The sequence below is a fragment of the Patagioenas fasciata genome, chromosome 1 (assembly GCF_037038585.1).
Source record: "Patagioenas fasciata isolate bPatFas1 chromosome 1, bPatFas1.hap1, whole genome shotgun sequence".
Lineage (NCBI taxonomy): Eukaryota > Metazoa > Chordata > Aves > Columbiformes > Columbidae > Patagioenas > Patagioenas fasciata.
In genome coordinates this window covers 106,946,092-106,963,390 of record NC_092520.1, presented here as the reverse complement: position 1 = coordinate 106,963,390, position 17,299 = coordinate 106,946,092, and the positions used below count along the sequence as shown (strand labels likewise).

Sequence of the window (17,299 nt, the reverse complement as noted above, 5' to 3'; positions counted from 1 at the left end):
GCTCTTATTATAACACAGTTCTTGTCACTTCCATGGAAAAAGACAACTGCCTTTTGAAAAAGCATGACCTAAAAATGACATACTAGGAGATGGACTTTTTATAAATTTCCCCTAGAAGACGGTTATCACAGTGCAATTACATATTAACTGGCTGTAATCATACAGATTGTTCTACAAAATAGGAATTTATCAATTTGGTCATCACTCATTAATTTTCAAGGTGAAATTTCCACCATTCAGTAGAAATGTTTATAGAGATATTTCTGTGAATGCTTTGTGGTACATCATATGCATTTAGATGTCTGAGAAAAATATGTCTGATTTAACAGGACTCTTGCCAACTATCTGGTGTGGAGGATGGTTTATTCAAGGTTATTTAACCTTAGTAGACGTTTTCAGTATCGATGGCTGGAATTTTCTCGGGTAAGTTAGAGCTTTTATAGTATTTACAATAGTACTAGCTTTGATGCTATTGTTTGCACTTACAGTTGCTTATACCTTTGCAAAACAGGCTGTGACCTGTGCTATTCCTGCAGGCCAAACAGGTTTGGCCAAAATCTCAGCTTTGAAAAAAACTGCTGTTTATGCATGCATGAAAGTAGCTCTGGTAAAACAAAAATCTAAGATTTCATCTTTTCTAAGCTTGCTCAAACCTCTCTCATGCTCTAGTACCAACCTTACATGAGCTCTAGCACATCAGTCATTTCCACAGAACAGCCATTCAGATGCCTTCTAGCTAGGAGTTGCAAAAGCCCCAGAAGACATTAGTCACTGCCCCAAGCTATGAGAGCAGTGCTAATTATCTATTAAGTATTATGGGCATTTATATAAAACACACACATTTGATTAAATGAATACTGAATACAAAGCTGCCCCAATAATCCTCTGGGCAACATGAGGGCTCTGTAAGCAAACCAGGGATAAAACTGAAACATGTTTTCTCACCTTGTTTCCATGCTGCCTTAGTTTAGATAGTGAGCTTTTTGGTTGTTGTTATGAAAACTAGCTGCTTGGTGACATCATGGCAACAAGAGTCTGTCATGACGCTGCCAGTGATGTGGCACAGAAGATGTGGGTGCTCTGTCCTCCCAGGTGAGGTGTGCAGGTCGCTAATTGAAGTGCCCATAATGTCTTTTCTGAATGGTACTGGAATAGTTCTGAACTGATCACATACCTAAAAATAAATTCCAAAGGGCTTGATGGAAACTAGACCAAAAAAGCAGTCTCTTATACTTCTGAAATCATATTCAAATCAATCTTGTTAAAGATGCCATTTTCTTCATGCAAAAATGTGAGAAACTGGCTGTCAGAACAACAGGGACAAGTTTGTGTGTACCCTCCTGGACATTCCTGGCTTGCCAGGTGAAATAGATGGATGCTGGCCATCAGCCAGACTGCAGCCTAATACTGAGTTGCATTGAGTTACATTATAGCCAGAAAAATTCCTGGAAGGAAACTATAATCTTTGGTTAGTGTACATTTCGATATGGTAGCTAGCTGCTGTCACTTCTCTGGGTACTTTCTCCAGAAGCTTAGGGAGAAACCTAATTCAAGTTGATTCAATGCTTACTAACAATGTCATCAAGGGTTCCATGAAAACCTAAGAACAGCACAGTAAGGGCAGTGAGTCAGCAGCTCATTTCTATTATCTGCCTCTGGGACCTGGAGATGGAGAGTTAGTTAAGTGCAGTAAACAGCAATAGCTAATAGTTAATAGCTAAATCTAAGTGCAGTAAACAGCTCAGGGGAACAGGCTTCACAAGTCAGCAGAAAGGACGTGAGAAATGGAGTCCAAACCAAAGGCTTTCTTTTACCAATTTACGTGGTCAGAGACTGGAGGACTAAAGGCACACATGTCCTTCGGGATCATAAAGAGGACCCACCAACCTCTTACCATGTAAGTGAAGAAACCATTGAATGACAACTAAAAAGACATGACCATGAATTGAATCAGTGACCCTTAAAGCAAAAGATATCTTTCATTCATTCAGCATCACCCATCCTAAGCGTATTATTTTTTTTCACCAGGTTCTCATTTTCTGTTGGTGGTTTTTACATCTTACACGTAGAAATTCTAGCATCGAGGCTCTTAAACTCATTTCAAAGAGAGGGAAAAAGACATGATGAAACTTCAAAAATCTTCAGGTTGAGAAATAGGACAGAACTGCTGACTCTAGAGAAAGTGCTTTGATTACTACATCAGCAACTCTCAGCAGCTCCTCTGCAGTGGCACAAAAGTTCCTAGCAAATGTGCAGTGGCACGTGGGGAAGAGATCATTTAAAATGATGTGGAGCTCTGAATTGACTGGGAGGGCTTGCAACCTGCTATTTATAGTCACTGTTACTACCTGGAGTTCTGTGTTTTAGAGTGGTACATTAAAATTAGGAGGACCATTTTGAGGGAGTTCTAGTTGGCTGTTGTAATGTAAATATCAATAAACCAACTGTGAGACATAATCTGTTCCTCAGCTCTATTTTTGTTGGTCTCACAGCCTGTGCTGCCTTTCTGCCCTCCTTACAGTCAAGCCTCCCTCAAAATAATGATAATTATGTTGTAATAATATGTCACATTCTAAAAGCCAGCTCTGTCTCTTGACACTTTCTGTGGCTGGTGTGTAGTCATTGTGGTTTTACTTGGACCCTGGATAGAAATTTTCTTCTCTCTTCTTCTCTCTCTCTCTCTCTTTTTTTTTTTTTTTTAAATGTGAGTGCTATGTTACGTATGAGGGATGAAGAATTTAGAAAAAGAGTTTACTTTCAAATTTGGCTCAGTTGAGGAAACTATTACCGTATTATGTATCGGTTTGCCTAATGTGGTTTTCTTATAGCAGCAGTGTTCTCTCTGTCATTGAAAATCTATTATTACGCATACAGTATTAATAAAAAGCTTTTGAAAATGTGTTTCACTGGTGTATTTAAATTTGAGTCATTGATTAAACTTAATTACAGACAATATAAGGAGGAAAATCGATCTTTGAACTGCCAAAATATCTGACCTTCAGTAGCTGAGGATTAAACTACTCTGAAATTTTCCGATGGAATATTTTCCTATTGGAAAACAACAAATCCAAACCCTTCAATTTTGCTAGAGATTTAATCTTGGGCTCAAAGGAGAAGACTGGTAAAAAGAAGAGGCTCAGAAACTGCTAGATCAGTGCTTGAGAGGCTTGTGTAACCTGAGAGAGATCAAAATCCTATCTCACCTGACCTGGTCTTGTGTTAAGAGTACTCTGCTTTTGCACCTCTAATGAGTGTTAACTACTGAACTGGGATTTTGCTTGTTCTCTGTGGAAAAGCTTAAAAAGCTCCTTAAGTGGAAAGGGAACCCTTTGAACATTGACAATAACAAAAGTTTCTTAAATCAGCACTGTTATTTCTTACATGGACCCATCTCATATTTTGTTGTATGTATTCTGTTTTTAAATGAACTTCTATCTTGACTAGAAAATGTAATTTTAACTGGGTAAACCTCCATGGTAGTAACATTCTTCTTGTGAGAAACAGAAACCAAGACAGCAATGTACTTGAGCTCTGTTTTGCCTTGCTCATTGTGTGTTGAGCATCCTTGACTATTTCATCTCTAAAGCTCATGTGTGGTGGTGCATGAACATCATCAAAGCATAGAAGTGTCTATTTAACCATGATTTCTTTAGTAAAATAAGCAATCTATTCTACCAAAGTCTTTCTACCATACCATGGAGGGAGATTTTTGGGAGACAAACAATCAGAGTTCAGTGTTCTCGATGGTTCAAACTTTTATTCTCCTGAAAATATTCTGTTTGGGAAAGGGATTGAAAGCAACAGGCTGTGGTAAGAATAACCAGACAGGTAAATGGCAAAAGGTGTGGACATGGACCTACCAATGTTAGCCATTGTTAGTTAGCGCAGATAGGTTTATCACAGTGGAGGGCTCTTTAGGAAGTGTTTCATAAAGACTGACCTAATTTTCATGAAGATGATTTCCCTAGGCTTCTCAGTCAGTGGAGAGAGAGAAACATTTTGGGAAGACATCTAAGAGCACAGATTTTCTAGATGAAAGTATCTCTCCACTTACACAGAAATACTACCAAGATTAGTTTAAAATTGGCACTTGGTAATGCCTTCCCATAACTAGCCCCCTAAGCCTAGCTTCTCTAAGTCATTAGCATTGTACTGTTTCTAAGTCTAAAAATCTTATACCTATTTTGTGGAATTCAAAAGATTTGTTATAGCACTTGATGAAAATAACTGTAAAGTATCATTATTGTTTCCTTTGGGTAGCCATTTGACAAATATGTTTTAGGCTATACTGTATGTGGATGCAGATTTGTTCTTAAACAGTGTGATCTTATGACCTACTACATGCACCTGCCAACAGGTCATCCATGGAACCACAACTTTGCTGCCGCAGTGGGATAAATGTGTGGACCTCGTTGAAAGCACGCTCCCTTACGTTGTGGGTAGGATGTTCGTGAATGCTCATTTTCAAGAAGACAAGAAAGAGATGGTGAGTCCTCCAAGGTCTCTGTCTAGAAACTTTGAATTAGTGGCATCCTCCTCACAAATTTCCACAGATGTTAGACGAAATTTTAAAAAGAGATGAATTTCTTACAAATGCTTAAAATCAACCAAACAAAAACCCCACACCAACAAACAAACAAAACCTCCAAAACACACAAGAAAAAAACAAGGAGAAAATTGAACTAATTTGAAGAAATATCACCTTTCTGTCCACTTGGGCACTGCCCATTCCTTCCATGTGCAGCCCTTCAAATAAATATGTAGCCAGATCAAAACAGGCTGAACACCATTAATTTATGTAAATAATGAGAGCAAGGCTGTTCAGGATCAGACGGAGTGGTATCAATGAGAACTGATTTAGTATAGCTAGTGTAACTCTTTATAGTAAAGTTTTTACTGAGTAGTCAAAAGAGTGGTCGAGATCTCTCTGCTTTAGGGCTACTCTTTTAAAGCTGACTGTGCTACTCCTGCAGTCTAAACAAGAAAAGTGTAACTGATGTCTAGCCCAAATTTAAAGGGAGGCTTAGAGCCACATAGTGAAAGTTTATATTTGTGATTTAAATCTATTTTGCTCAACAGTGAAGGAAACTATTCTTCCATGCTGCTGAGTTCATAGAATAGCTTTTAGCTGGATGTGCATCCTAATTTTAGAACTTCATATGTGACTACATTATCACTTCACTTAATATATTCAAATGATTAATTACCTTTTACAATTATTTATGACTTATTTTCAGTTCATTTGTAATAGGGTTTTCCAATATCTGCTTTTCCAGCCATTGATTTTCCAACAGTAATCAGTTTAAAATTAATTAATTTAGTCACTAAACTTAGCTCTTGGGGCAGGAGAGGCACAGCAGTTTAGGAAATATGAAATAGCATCCTGCATTGGGACCAACAGCTCTGTGATAGTCTGCACAGCCCTGGCTCGGTACCTGGAGTTTGTTTGACTTTATCTAGCTTGATTGTTTTCTCAGGGAAGGCCTGCATTTCAGACAGACCAACACTCTGACCTGGCTTGTCCAAATCTTTATGATGTGTGTTTCCCTCTCAGGTTCTGCATTTCTTTTACTACTTGGCTTCAGCTGGAGTTTCCTCTCTGAAATTCAGCTTTTCTGTTCCCTGATTTTTGACCAAGCTTGTAATGTGCTATCTGGAGGGTCAGTGACAAAAATATTTCTGGGATATTAAACAACATGACTTCCATGCAGGATAAGCAGGAAGAGAAGAAGTATAAGAAACATACACTTTATGGAAGGGATGAACATTTTTTTCATGTTTGTATGTGTGAGGGAAAATGATGAGAAGCTGGTAATGTTTTCTGTTGAAATGTGACCCAATAAAAATATTTCTTAGCATGCAAATTCCTTTCAGACCAAATCCTTGAAAAATTATTGGAATTCACAGTAGCATCCACAGTAATGCATATAAATGCATTGAAAATGCATATGAAATTTACAGTGCAGATCACAAGATTCAAACTTACGGTGAACTGCCCATGGAGATTAAAATTAGATGCCGGTGAAGTTGCAATAGGTTTCGATGTGTGCTTTTCAAGGTAATAATTTGCGGTGTTATCATTTTCATCTTGCTGGTTTTCAGTTCTATTTCTCTTCCTTGAACAGTAAGAAAGGAGTTGAGAAAAGTGGTCTTATTTATAGTGTTCCCCCCACCTTTCCCCCCCAGATTATGGTGTATATCTGTCTATGATAAACAAATCCTGAGGTATGGATAATGTGGATTCTTTTTTCCCCCATGTTTTGTCGCTGATGTTTCATACCTTAGACACTTCTCTCCTTTTATCAAGACTGACATTATTTGTGTCTAAATATAGCACCATTTCTAACCCAGACTGCCTGCAGTGTTTCTTAGAGCTATGCCTGAGCAGTTTCAGTAATAACTTTGCTAGCAGGAATAGGTTTCTCCCCCTGCCCCCTGCAGCTACAGCTGGTGCATAAAGCCTAACTATACACCAGGGCCCAGCTGCAGAGCTTGAGTTTGAACTTGTAACCTTCAAATACGGGGAGTTCACCTCATTAGTGCACCAAGTTAACTGAGTCAGTGCTCTGTCATCAATATCTTTAAGTTACCCTATTCCCTGGGATGCAGTTTACTGTGAATGTTGACTGTTTAGTCATAGTTAATGCTAGATCTGTTCCAGTTGTCCCATATTGTCTCTAAAAATAAGAAAATGTTTTTTGAAAAGGGTAGAAGAAAATGAATAATCAAAGGAGCTTTGCCATGTTTTGTCTGGCGCCACCACAAATAAAGAGCAGTTCCAGATCAAAATATACATCTGATACATAAATGGCAATTTAGCTAAAGGTAATGTTGCTTTCCAAGGTTTAGTCCCCGCTTTTAGTGACATTTCAGAGCTACCAGATCTATAGAATAAAATTATATAAATCTCTGGTACTTGACATTTTCAATATTTTTAAATGTAACATAACTGACAACACGAAGATCCAATAAGTCTTCATGTAATGATTATCTGTCATGTCTTGTGCTATCTCAACTCTGCTTTGGTCTGTGCTAAGATTCCAGTGATGGCTGGATCCACTGAATTACCTCACTCATGCAGTATTCTCAGTGCCTCTCTTGAGGTTCGTCTATTGATAAAAACAAAAGCAGCTGATTGCATACACCTTTCTGGTCTGTGCAGCCAGACGGATGCATAGGCATGAGGGCATTTCTTCTCTTTAGACTGACATAATACACCTCTTAGTCATTGGATTTCTTGTTTTCTCTCATTTCAGGGTTTCCTTAGTCTGCATACTCACTAAACACTCCTATTATTATTATTTTTTAATTGCTTGTGATATGCTTCTGGCTTTGTATAGGTGTCTGAAGAAGCAGCCAAGCTAAAATGATTGTGGGTTTTCCTAGCTTTGCACAGATGCGAGCTGTCACTGGTGTTCAAGACCACAGAAGCAGTTAAAGCCACTGTGAGGCATGGCTTTTATGCCTGTAGTACATAAAGGATAGGAATCCTTCACGAATACAGCTAAATACAGGCTAAATACATGAATACTGCTTTGTATTTGGATCATGATGCTGTCAGCCCAAATTAAGTTTCTTTGCGATATTAATAAGGTGTGTTTCAGTCCGACATAAACCAAGGAAGACTATTGATGCCCTCCCTCTCTGCGGAAAAAGCTTTATTTGTGCAGATGCCTTGAAGCTTGCTCCTTCTTGTGTATGGGCTAGCAATCTAGAACCAAAGTCTCAGAAATCTCCCCAAATCACTGCAAATGTCCCGGTATTTTTTATGATTTCAAGGCAGACATTCTCATAATTGTGACATGAAAAGAACAGCAATTAACAGGCTGTGTGGTACACCTGAAGGAAAAGAAAATGAAAAGAAACTTATTTTCAGAAGAAGTGCCTGAGGACTGGAGAAAGAAGAAATTTGCCATCAAGAATATAAAACAGATACTGTTTGCTTTGGAATAATTCATGGCCTAACCAAATTAATTAGATTTCTTATAATTATGCTGCCATGAAATATTTTGCTGGAGAGGGATTTGCTAAATGTTTTGCAGATGGAGGAGTTGACTGAAGGAATTCGCTGGGCTTTTATTGACATGTTGGAAAAGGAAAATGACTGGATGGACTCCGAAACAAAAAGAAAAGCTTATGAGAAGGTAAAAATATAAATGTTGAATGAGTATGTTCCTGTTTCAGTGAAGATTTTACTTGAGTGAGAACAGAATGTCATGTACTGTACTTGTGGTTCCAGTTACCCATTGTTTTGTTTGTGAAGGGACATGTGCCACATTTGCTTCGCTAGAAGCTGAACCACCTGAACTCCTGCTTCAGTGCTGAAGTTATTTTTGTTACCTTGTTCTTCCTCCCTTGCCTTCATCTTTCCCTGTCTGGCTGATGTAGACTTTGTACTCATTTCAGATTTGCCTGTACAGTGGCTTTTCTTGACAAGGTCTTCAGCTTGATTGGGATGTCAGGGGGCACACCTACAGATACAAAATGGTTTTGAAAACATCTGTGGCAGCTCAGGGTATTTGGTGTAAAGATGGAAGATCCAGCCTAGAAGGTGATATGAGAATAGTCCAGGTCTCGTACCTTCTTCAGTGTCGTGGTGGGAAACCTACCTTGAAAGCAATTTTCTAGGAATGCAATGACCATCCAAGCTGACTACCTATCTCCTGAGAGAATAATGTCAGTTATGAAGTGTTATGATCAAGGATGGTATTGTTGGTCCTGATTACTTTCAGGTGAAGTGACAATAAAATACTGGAAGTAAAAGTGAAGGCAGGAGGAGGTACTCAAAGCTCCCTTTTCACTCTATTCCTATGTTTGCAGCATGTGATATGTGGAAAGGGAGCTTGTCCAAATGCAGAGCTCTGCCCCCAGAGCAGCAGTTGGAAGAGGCATAAACAAAGAAAAATCGAGAGGAACGTGTAGGACCGTCTCCTTATTTGTTGAGGCAATGGGATATCAGTGAATTAGTAAATGCCCTCTTTGAATAAACTGACATGCAACTGTAGCTGAACTGCTCTTGCTCACTGTACTTGAATAAAAATAGAGGTGTTTTGATTTATAAACAAACACAGACTTCAAAGTTTTTTGGTAATTCTCATGAAAAGGCTGTGGAGATATTTTATCAATGGGAAGTTTTAAATTCCACATACAGACTATTTACATTTTACACAGTAGTGCTCTTCACAGAAATGCAAATGAAACAGAGCTGCATAAACACACAAATAAAGTCTATAGCAAGAGAACAATAGTAAGATGCCATTTATTTCCTACTAACCTGAAAATAAATGGACTGTAGTTATTCTTACTGACTGTTATTGTTGTTTTTGACTAGAAATACCATTAGAAATATAATGATCTGTAATTTAGCTATTTCACAAATCTGGTACAAAATAAGAGCAGGAAGATTTTGTAATGATTTCCTTAGTAGAGATATTTCTATATACCCTTACTGGCATATACAAGTCTGTTGTTCAATTTTCTAGCAAACAGTCTGCTTAACCATTTTGTTCAAAATTTGGTACCTGCCTTTCAGCAGAGAAACAATACAAGCATTGCTGCAAACTAATAAACTCCCTAAAAAGCTTTTCCTTTCCCAGTTTAGGGAGAGTTTTGTTCAGAAGGTCAGTTAGATCTTTTGTAGGTAGAGATGCCTGTTTTCCTCTGTTGACTCATTTAGGAATCTTATGGCACTCTGCTCGCAATTTAGACTTGTCCTTTAAGTTTCTAAAGTTAATAGGTTGAATCTGGGCCAAACAATGCATGATGAACTAAATTTAAGTAGTAGAAAAAAAAAATAACACTACAAGACATTGTACTATGAGTAGCAAATGGTTTAAATCCATTCTCACTGACCTGAACAACAGTTTTATAGTTTACTGACATAGGAACAAGGTCAAGCTTCTAAACATGAGTGTTACGTAATGACTTAGAAATTGCAGCAACAATTATGTGGTAGGACTTACGACTGCAAGTTTAAGTTCAGATTCACAGGAACAGCTACTTGGCTAGAAGGAAAGAGTCTAGAGAGACATTTTGGTAAATTTCCAGACATGGAGTTTGTGTATGTTTATTAAATACTATTATTGCTAATAGTAGGTATTGGATTTGTCCTGGGACATGTGGGTGGGCATGTTTTTAATTCAAGAAATAGATTCATTACATGTATTGTCAGTTAATTCACTGGGGCTATCTAAGATTTATAATACGACCGGACCTTCCAAGTCTGTTATTCTGTTCCAGTTAAATCTCATGAGCCCAGTACATTATGCTGTCGCTTTTTTTATATTTACACTTCAATAAAACAGCACAGACAACAGGAATTTTGAAGTGGGGGTGTTTGATTGTTCAGAAAAAAAAATATTACTCTGTTACATAGATCTGTAAAAGTGAAATTTCTTTGTCAATAGGTGTCACCTGCAACTGTAAGGATAGTGCCAATGCCATAGATTTCAGAGTTTAGGAATGAGCTTAGTTTGCTCTTGAACTGAAGAGCAAGTTGTATCATCCTGGCGTAGGATATTCTGCTTGGAAATAAATTTCTGTCCTATGTGAGCATCTTCTGCTTGTTTATATTTCCAGAACAAAAGACAGAACCTGCTTTATTATTAATCTGATATCCGTCTATGATAATGTAACATGCCTAGTGGGTGAAGGGAGGATGGTGGATATAATTTTTCTGGATTTTAGTAAGGCTTTTGATACTATGATTCTGTCCTATGATTCTATACTATACCTTACAGTATCCTTCTGTACAAGTTGTCCAACTGTGAGATGAGCGGGTATATGATGCACTGGGTGAAGAACTGGTCGAACAGCAGGGCTCAGAGGGTTGTAGTGAATGTGGCTACATGTGGCTGGGGACTAGTCACCAGCAGTGTTCCTCAGGGCTCAATCCTAGGGCCAGTTCTGTTCAATATTTCCACCAACGATCTGGATGCAGGAGTTGTAGCCACCATTTGCAAGTTTGCTGATAATACTAAACTGGGAGATGCTGTTAATTGCCTGAAGGGACAAGATGTCTTGCAGAGGGTCTAGATAGATTGGAGCATTGGGCAGTTATTAATGGGATGAAGTTTAAAAAGTCCAAATGCTGGATTCTGCACCTAGGACAGAGTAGTACTGGGCACAATTATAAACTGGGAAAGGAGTAACTGGAAAGCATCCCTGTAGAAAGGGATCTGGGGGTGCTGGTTGACAACAGCTCAATCTGAATCAGCAGTGTGTGCCCTGGCAGCCAAGAGGGCAAACTACATCCTGGGGTTCATCAAACACAGCATAATCAGACAATCAAAAGAGGTGATTGCCCTGCTGTATCTAGTGTTGGTGCAGCCTCATCTTGAGTGCTGTGTGTAATTCTGGGCCCCAACATTTAAGAAGGATGTGAAGATCCTTGAATGAGTCCAGAGGAGGGCAACAAAGGTGGTGCAAGGGCTGGAAGGAATGTCCCATGAGGGACAGTGATTAAGAGGCATTTGGACAAAGTCCTTAATAATATGCTTTAACTTTTGGTCAGCCCTGAAGTGGTCAGGCAGTTGGACTACATGATCATTGTAGGTCCCTTCCAACTAAAATATTCTATATTCTATTCTTATTATCAATTAAGTAAAGGAAGTAAGTTATTACTTAGATAAAGAGTGTCTTGATCTTTTAGGTTTTCATCAGTTGCTATCACATTGTCCTATATAGCAATGCAGAGCAGAGCTCCTGCCTGAAGTTCTATGGCAGAACCATATGCTGCATGGAAGTGGCTGTGATTCATATATTTTGCTTTTCCTCTATATTTTTAATCTCATTGCATTCTTGAATTCTTTGAATGCTCCGGAAAGAAAGGAACCATAGAAACCTGTTGAGTTTTATTTACTGGGCCTGTTCCGTGTTATCCATTTAATTTGTCATTATCCTTTCCTTTAACTTCAGGCAGATTTTGGCTATAAACGAATTTTTTACTCACTTGCTGAATGAAGAATCAGGTCAATGGAGGATCTGGATGTCTGGACTATGGGCATGGAGCACATTCCTAGAAAAACATCTCATCTTAGACTACCCTTCAGTTCCTTATGCTGATTGTATCTTTAGAAGATGACACTGTAATGCAAATGACTTGGCAGGCTTTAAAGAGAATTAACTGCAAATCCCCTTTGTGATTCAGATACCCACTGTTTTGCGTGTTTTCTGCTTTGTCTTCTGACGGATGCCCACCTTTCTTGTGCACTTGGCTGAGGACAAACTTGTATACCTTGCTGTCAGCCTGATGCTTTGCAATCAAAAGGATCATTGACCTCCAAAGGACTTACAAAAGGCCCTCTGGTAGAATCAATGCTTGACTATTGCTTTCGGTGGCCTGTCAGCTCCATCTAATCACTGAAAAGCTTTTCTGTCTGTGACTCTCTTTGTGTCTGTTCTGCTGTTTTAAGTTACTCAGAGGGGACATTTTTAATTTGATGAGCCCACACTATATTAAAAGAATCAAATCAACTAGTCCATGTGACATAGGGAACAATTGTTTTGCAGCCTTGATTTCTGAGAATCAGAATTAGCTCTTGTGTACTTTGCAGTTAAGGTTTGACTTTCCCTCTGTAACAAAACAATATAATGAGATAACATCTAATAATTTCCTTCTATCCTCCCTCCATTCCTCTCTTTCTGTGATTGAAACATGGATTTAAACCAGACCATCTAAAAGCCAATCTTGCAATGGAAGTTTTTAGCAGGGTGAGGTGACCCGATCTGTCTTCATGTGCAGTTTTCACCTAGCTCTCTGGATGGAGCTCATGCTGCTTCCAAAGGAGCTCTGAGCCAGAGAGAAACATTCAGCTCTGTGCTGTGATGCTTCGTTTTCTACCCTGTCCTTCTTCCTCTGCTCTGTGCAAGCCTTGCTTTATTGCTCTGTATTTGACTATAATCTGAAATTTCCTTAAATTATGCCTGTTAACCTCCTAAATTTTCAGCTGAGATCTCCGATTTTAAAAAAATAATAGCAAAAGGTTCCTCTTCTTGCCCTTTTAGCCTCCCTCTTTTGTAAAGGTCATTAAATTTTGCCCTCGTTTGAAGAACAGAGAAATCATTCAAATGAGTTCAGCTCCAAGGGTGTGTCTGGCAACAGTCTGGAAGCACGTGGCCTGTGAGTTACAGAAGCCGAGCAGAAAAATCCCTTGGCAGGTGCCGAGGTACCAGGTGAGGTCCAGGCCACCTTGCAGCCTCTGAGAAGGATGGCGGATGGCATGGAGGGGCAGAGAGGAGAGCCTTTTGTTTCCCTTACAACAGAGGTGCAGACTGCAGCTATGTCAGCCAAATGGTAATGACAACTGCGTTTTGTAACGGAGGGGCCACAGGGAAAAGGGAGAACCCGCAACTGAAACTCAGTTGACATGACTTTGTGTAATCACGGCTCTCATCTTTAAAATGATAATTTATTGCTGCTGCTCTTCAAAGGGTCATTCAATGGAAGATCATCACTGAAAATTATTCCCTTTCCTGGGCAGCAGCCATTATTTTATTAATCTTTTTTTTTTTTTTTTTTTTTTTAAACCTTCCTGAAATGCCCTTTGCGCTTGAGTTTAACAGGAAGTTTGAAAAAGAGAATTTTACAAAGAAGCCTGTTTTTTGGAAGTTTTTGAATCTTCTGTAAAATTGTCTGTATTGTAAGAAGTTTTATTTTTCTGCTTTACAATGCTATTTTTAAATCATGGATGATAAGCCAAAAAAAGCTTGTTTTTCCTCTAATAAGATTTTTCTGTAATATTATTAACCTCTTTAGGCCGTGGAACACAAATCCCAAGGTCACTGTGCAATCATTTTTAGCCTATTGAACTTGCCTGCTGCTTAGCTTTATTTCTCTCTAAGGAAGTTGTATGTATACGTAATATTTGTTTTCTTCGCATCTCTCTGAGTCTGAAGACTGAGGCAAGAAGACCACAGGAAAATGTAAGCATAGTGCCTAGCTATAGGTGTTTCTCTCAGGCAGTGTTTAGGTACCTTTGTTTAGCCTGCAGGGTTTGTTCTGCTGCTTCAGAGAGCTACAGCAAACCTCCCAGGATAATGCAGTGTAATATAGGCCAATAGCCCTTAGGAAATCAAGAGCCATCTGTACAAGCCCCTGATTTAACAAAATGTAGGTACTTCAAATGTGGTAGGTGTCCATGGGTTATTCCACTGAATCCATTAACTTCTCAGCTGGAACTTACTGGCCATATCCAGCCCTCCAGTCAACCAGCTGAGCCCCTGCCATCTTTCATAGTTTTTTGTGGTCTCTCTCCCTCCACATTTGGGCGATTTCACTATGAACATGACAGCCATGCTGCTCAGATGAGAGGTGCAGTGTCTGGCTCGGACAGTGGCCAAACAGTAGCAGATGTTTAGAGATGAACATAAGGACAGGGCAAGCATAAAGGGACACATTCCTGCTATCCTCTCCTGGCCTCTGACAATCTGCAACTCAGCTACCTCCTGAGCCAGAAGTGGTGTCTTTGTATTTATTCATATTTTTCTACTGTGAGTTTGTCTAACGACTTTTTGAATCCATGACAGTTTTTGTCATCGACAGCTTCTCAAGACATTGAGTTCCACTGCCTCACTGTGTTCTATGTGAGAAAGCATCTCCTTTTGGTTGTCTGGAAAATGTCATGGTCTTCCCCTATGTTCTTGTAGTGGCGAAACCAGAGAATCATCATTGCCTGTTCTTTTCTTGTGCTCTCTCTTGCTTCCATATAGCCCTGCCACAGCAATACATTCATGGAGTATGCAGCATCCTGCATTTGTTCACATAGACCATCCAGGGCCTGCACTAGATACAGTTCTGAAAAATAACTTTTCATCAAGATCTGAGGCATACCCAGAAAAAGGCCAAACACTACAGCTTCAGGAGCTGAAAATAATCTTGCTTAATGCCATGCTGATTACTGGGTACTCTGCAAAAAGAAGAAATGCTTGTTGTGCCTTGTGGGGTCTGTGGACTCCTCCTATGCAAAATAATGCAAAAATATGACAGGAGAACCAGCTCTCAACACATCCCATATCTCAAGTGGGATTTTTCTGGAATGAAGGCCAGCAAAAGGTTGACAGAACAATACTTTGTAAAAGAGGGGGATGGAGTTTAAAAACCAAACATCCCAAGAGACCTTTTACAGGTACTTTTAAGTTTACCTTTGTTTCAAGAATCTCAGAGGACTTCACAAAGCGTAAGACTGCTTCAGAGCACTAATAGAAGCTGCCAGAGTCACTTGAGAAGAGCTAGGAAGGGGAGAAATTTCCAAAGGCTCTAGTTGCATTTAAGCACTTCATTCCTGTTCAAAAGCCAATGGAATGGCTTCTGACTTCCAATTTTACTAGGAAGTTTGATTCAGCTCTTCTTGAAAGACCCTCATCATTTCTAAACTGGAAAACATATTTCTACTTAGTGCCAATTGAAACTTGGCCACACTTTTCCTTTGTGGAAGTGAACTTTCTGAAATTAGGATAGTCTTTGGCTGGATTCAAAGATTTGAGGTCCTGACCATATGGTAGCAGTTGCACTGCAGGGAGAAATGAGCAAGTCTCCTGATAAAGCTGAAATATGTGTTGGATTGGAGGAGAGGCAGAGTCACATTTTTACTCTTTTCCTACATGTCTGCAGTTTCCTTGGGCATTAAATGTATCACAGGAGCTTACCTTCAAGGTGTAACTCATCTCAATCCTACCATGTGCCTGGACATGTGAAGAAAAGGGGACAACTCAGTGGGAAGCAGGAAGTGAAGTAGATGCTGCAGGGCTCAGAAATTATGTTGGGGATTTGAAAACTTTGCTCTACTTACCCAGTTTGGATTTTGGTTGGGACATTGAGGCTGCCAATCCCACACCATCCCTGAGATAGCTGTTTGGAAAATGCCTATGTTTAGAGTAGTATTTTTCGCTTGGAAGATTCCAAGAATGCAAGGTACTTTCCTTCTAGCATAGAAGTGTTACACGCTTTCCCCTGAACAAAAATAAACCTTCACTTTCTGTCAGATTAAAAACTTTTTTTTTCTTTAAAGCCAAATATTTATTTCTCATTTCAAACTTTTAATTTCTGAACTCAAAGAATAATCTCTCTCCCATCCTGAATTTAACGTAACTTTCTCAAGAGGACTGGGCTGTTCTTTTCAGTAACCACAGGAGATGTTCATCTCTGTTGGCCAGAGTTGAAAGTATAATAATAGCCATTGCGTGTTTGCTTATCTCTTATCTCTGGGGTTAGGTCTTTGCTGTCAGCTTCTCCCTTGTTATCTGGCTGCTGCTACTGCTCACTCAGTTGTGCAGGGATGTCAGTTCCATTAATAATTTGCGCACTGTGCAAACAAATAGTGGAAAACAGGTGAAGGGAGAGGAAATTGTATTTAACCCTGATCTCACAGCTGTCATTTTTCAGACTCAGCCACAACTCTGTAAGGGCAGAATGTGAGCATGGCGTCAAAACGCTTGTGACAAATCTCATGCTTGAAATAGGAGGAGAGAGACAGATGGATGGACACACCTGCAGATGCCTGGGGACTGGGGTGAACCTGAAACTTTTGTGGCAGAAATGCAACATGATAGAGTTGGCATGCTAAAAGGCAGATTAATTCTTCCAAAGGGCAGGAAGTCCTCCATCACCTAATGGAAGTCTTTGACAGTTTCAGCTTTAACTTTTGTTATCTTTGTTATTTTACCAAGTAAAACTGCCTTCTGTAGTGGAACAGTTACAAAGACATTATAGTCCCCCAGCTCACCAGTGACAGATATTGAGGTATGGGAGGCTCATCCTCTGTATGGAAGAGGAGCCTATGAGGGTATGCACAGATATGTACTTGTTATTCCCTCTCTGTTCCCAACAAATGTGTGTTTCCTGGATGTGGTGATTTCCATGTCCTGCATAGGCTTGCCTGAGCCACCAAAAGGAGAGCTGCCTCCTCATTGGGAGCAGGCAGGAAGCCTGGCAAGGCTGGGATGTGGGCTGGCACTCAGGCATGGACCTTCAGTCCTTGGACACCAAGCTGTCCAGGACCAGGAGCTTTAGCAGCATTTCAACTTGCTCAGGTATTGAACTAGTCACAGAGATCTGAAGCAAAGTTGTGAATTGTTTAAATGACTTCAAGTACTGGTGTTTCTGGAATTTACTTTTAGAGGAGCTTTATCACAAGGAGGTCATCAGACTCAGAAATGTGCTCCTTTAGTGGCCTTTCAGAAGCCAGGATGCTGTCCCTAAGAATAAAGGCTTCCTTGGCTGCCCTCCTTCATGAGGGAGCTGTGAGGTGTCTTGTGCTCAGTTTTCTGGGTAAGTGTTGAGTTCTATCAATGTGGAAATAAA

At 39.6% G+C, this 17,299-nt stretch overlaps 1 protein-coding gene across 1 annotated transcript in view; it reads left to right on the top strand.

The window, feature by feature from the left end:
* The window catches only part of PHEX (phosphate regulating endopeptidase X-linked), a 108,067-nt gene that overhangs the window by 42,459 nt on the left and 48,309 nt on the right, over positions 1–17,299 (top strand). The window contains exons 10-12 of the mRNA XM_065858813.2: positions 330–423; positions 4,358–4,486; positions 8,043–8,144. Of these exons, the coding sequence (XP_065714885.1) occupies positions 330–423; positions 4,358–4,486; positions 8,043–8,144 (325 nt within the window). The remainder of the gene's footprint in view (positions 1–329; positions 424–4,357; positions 4,487–8,042; positions 8,145–17,299) is intronic.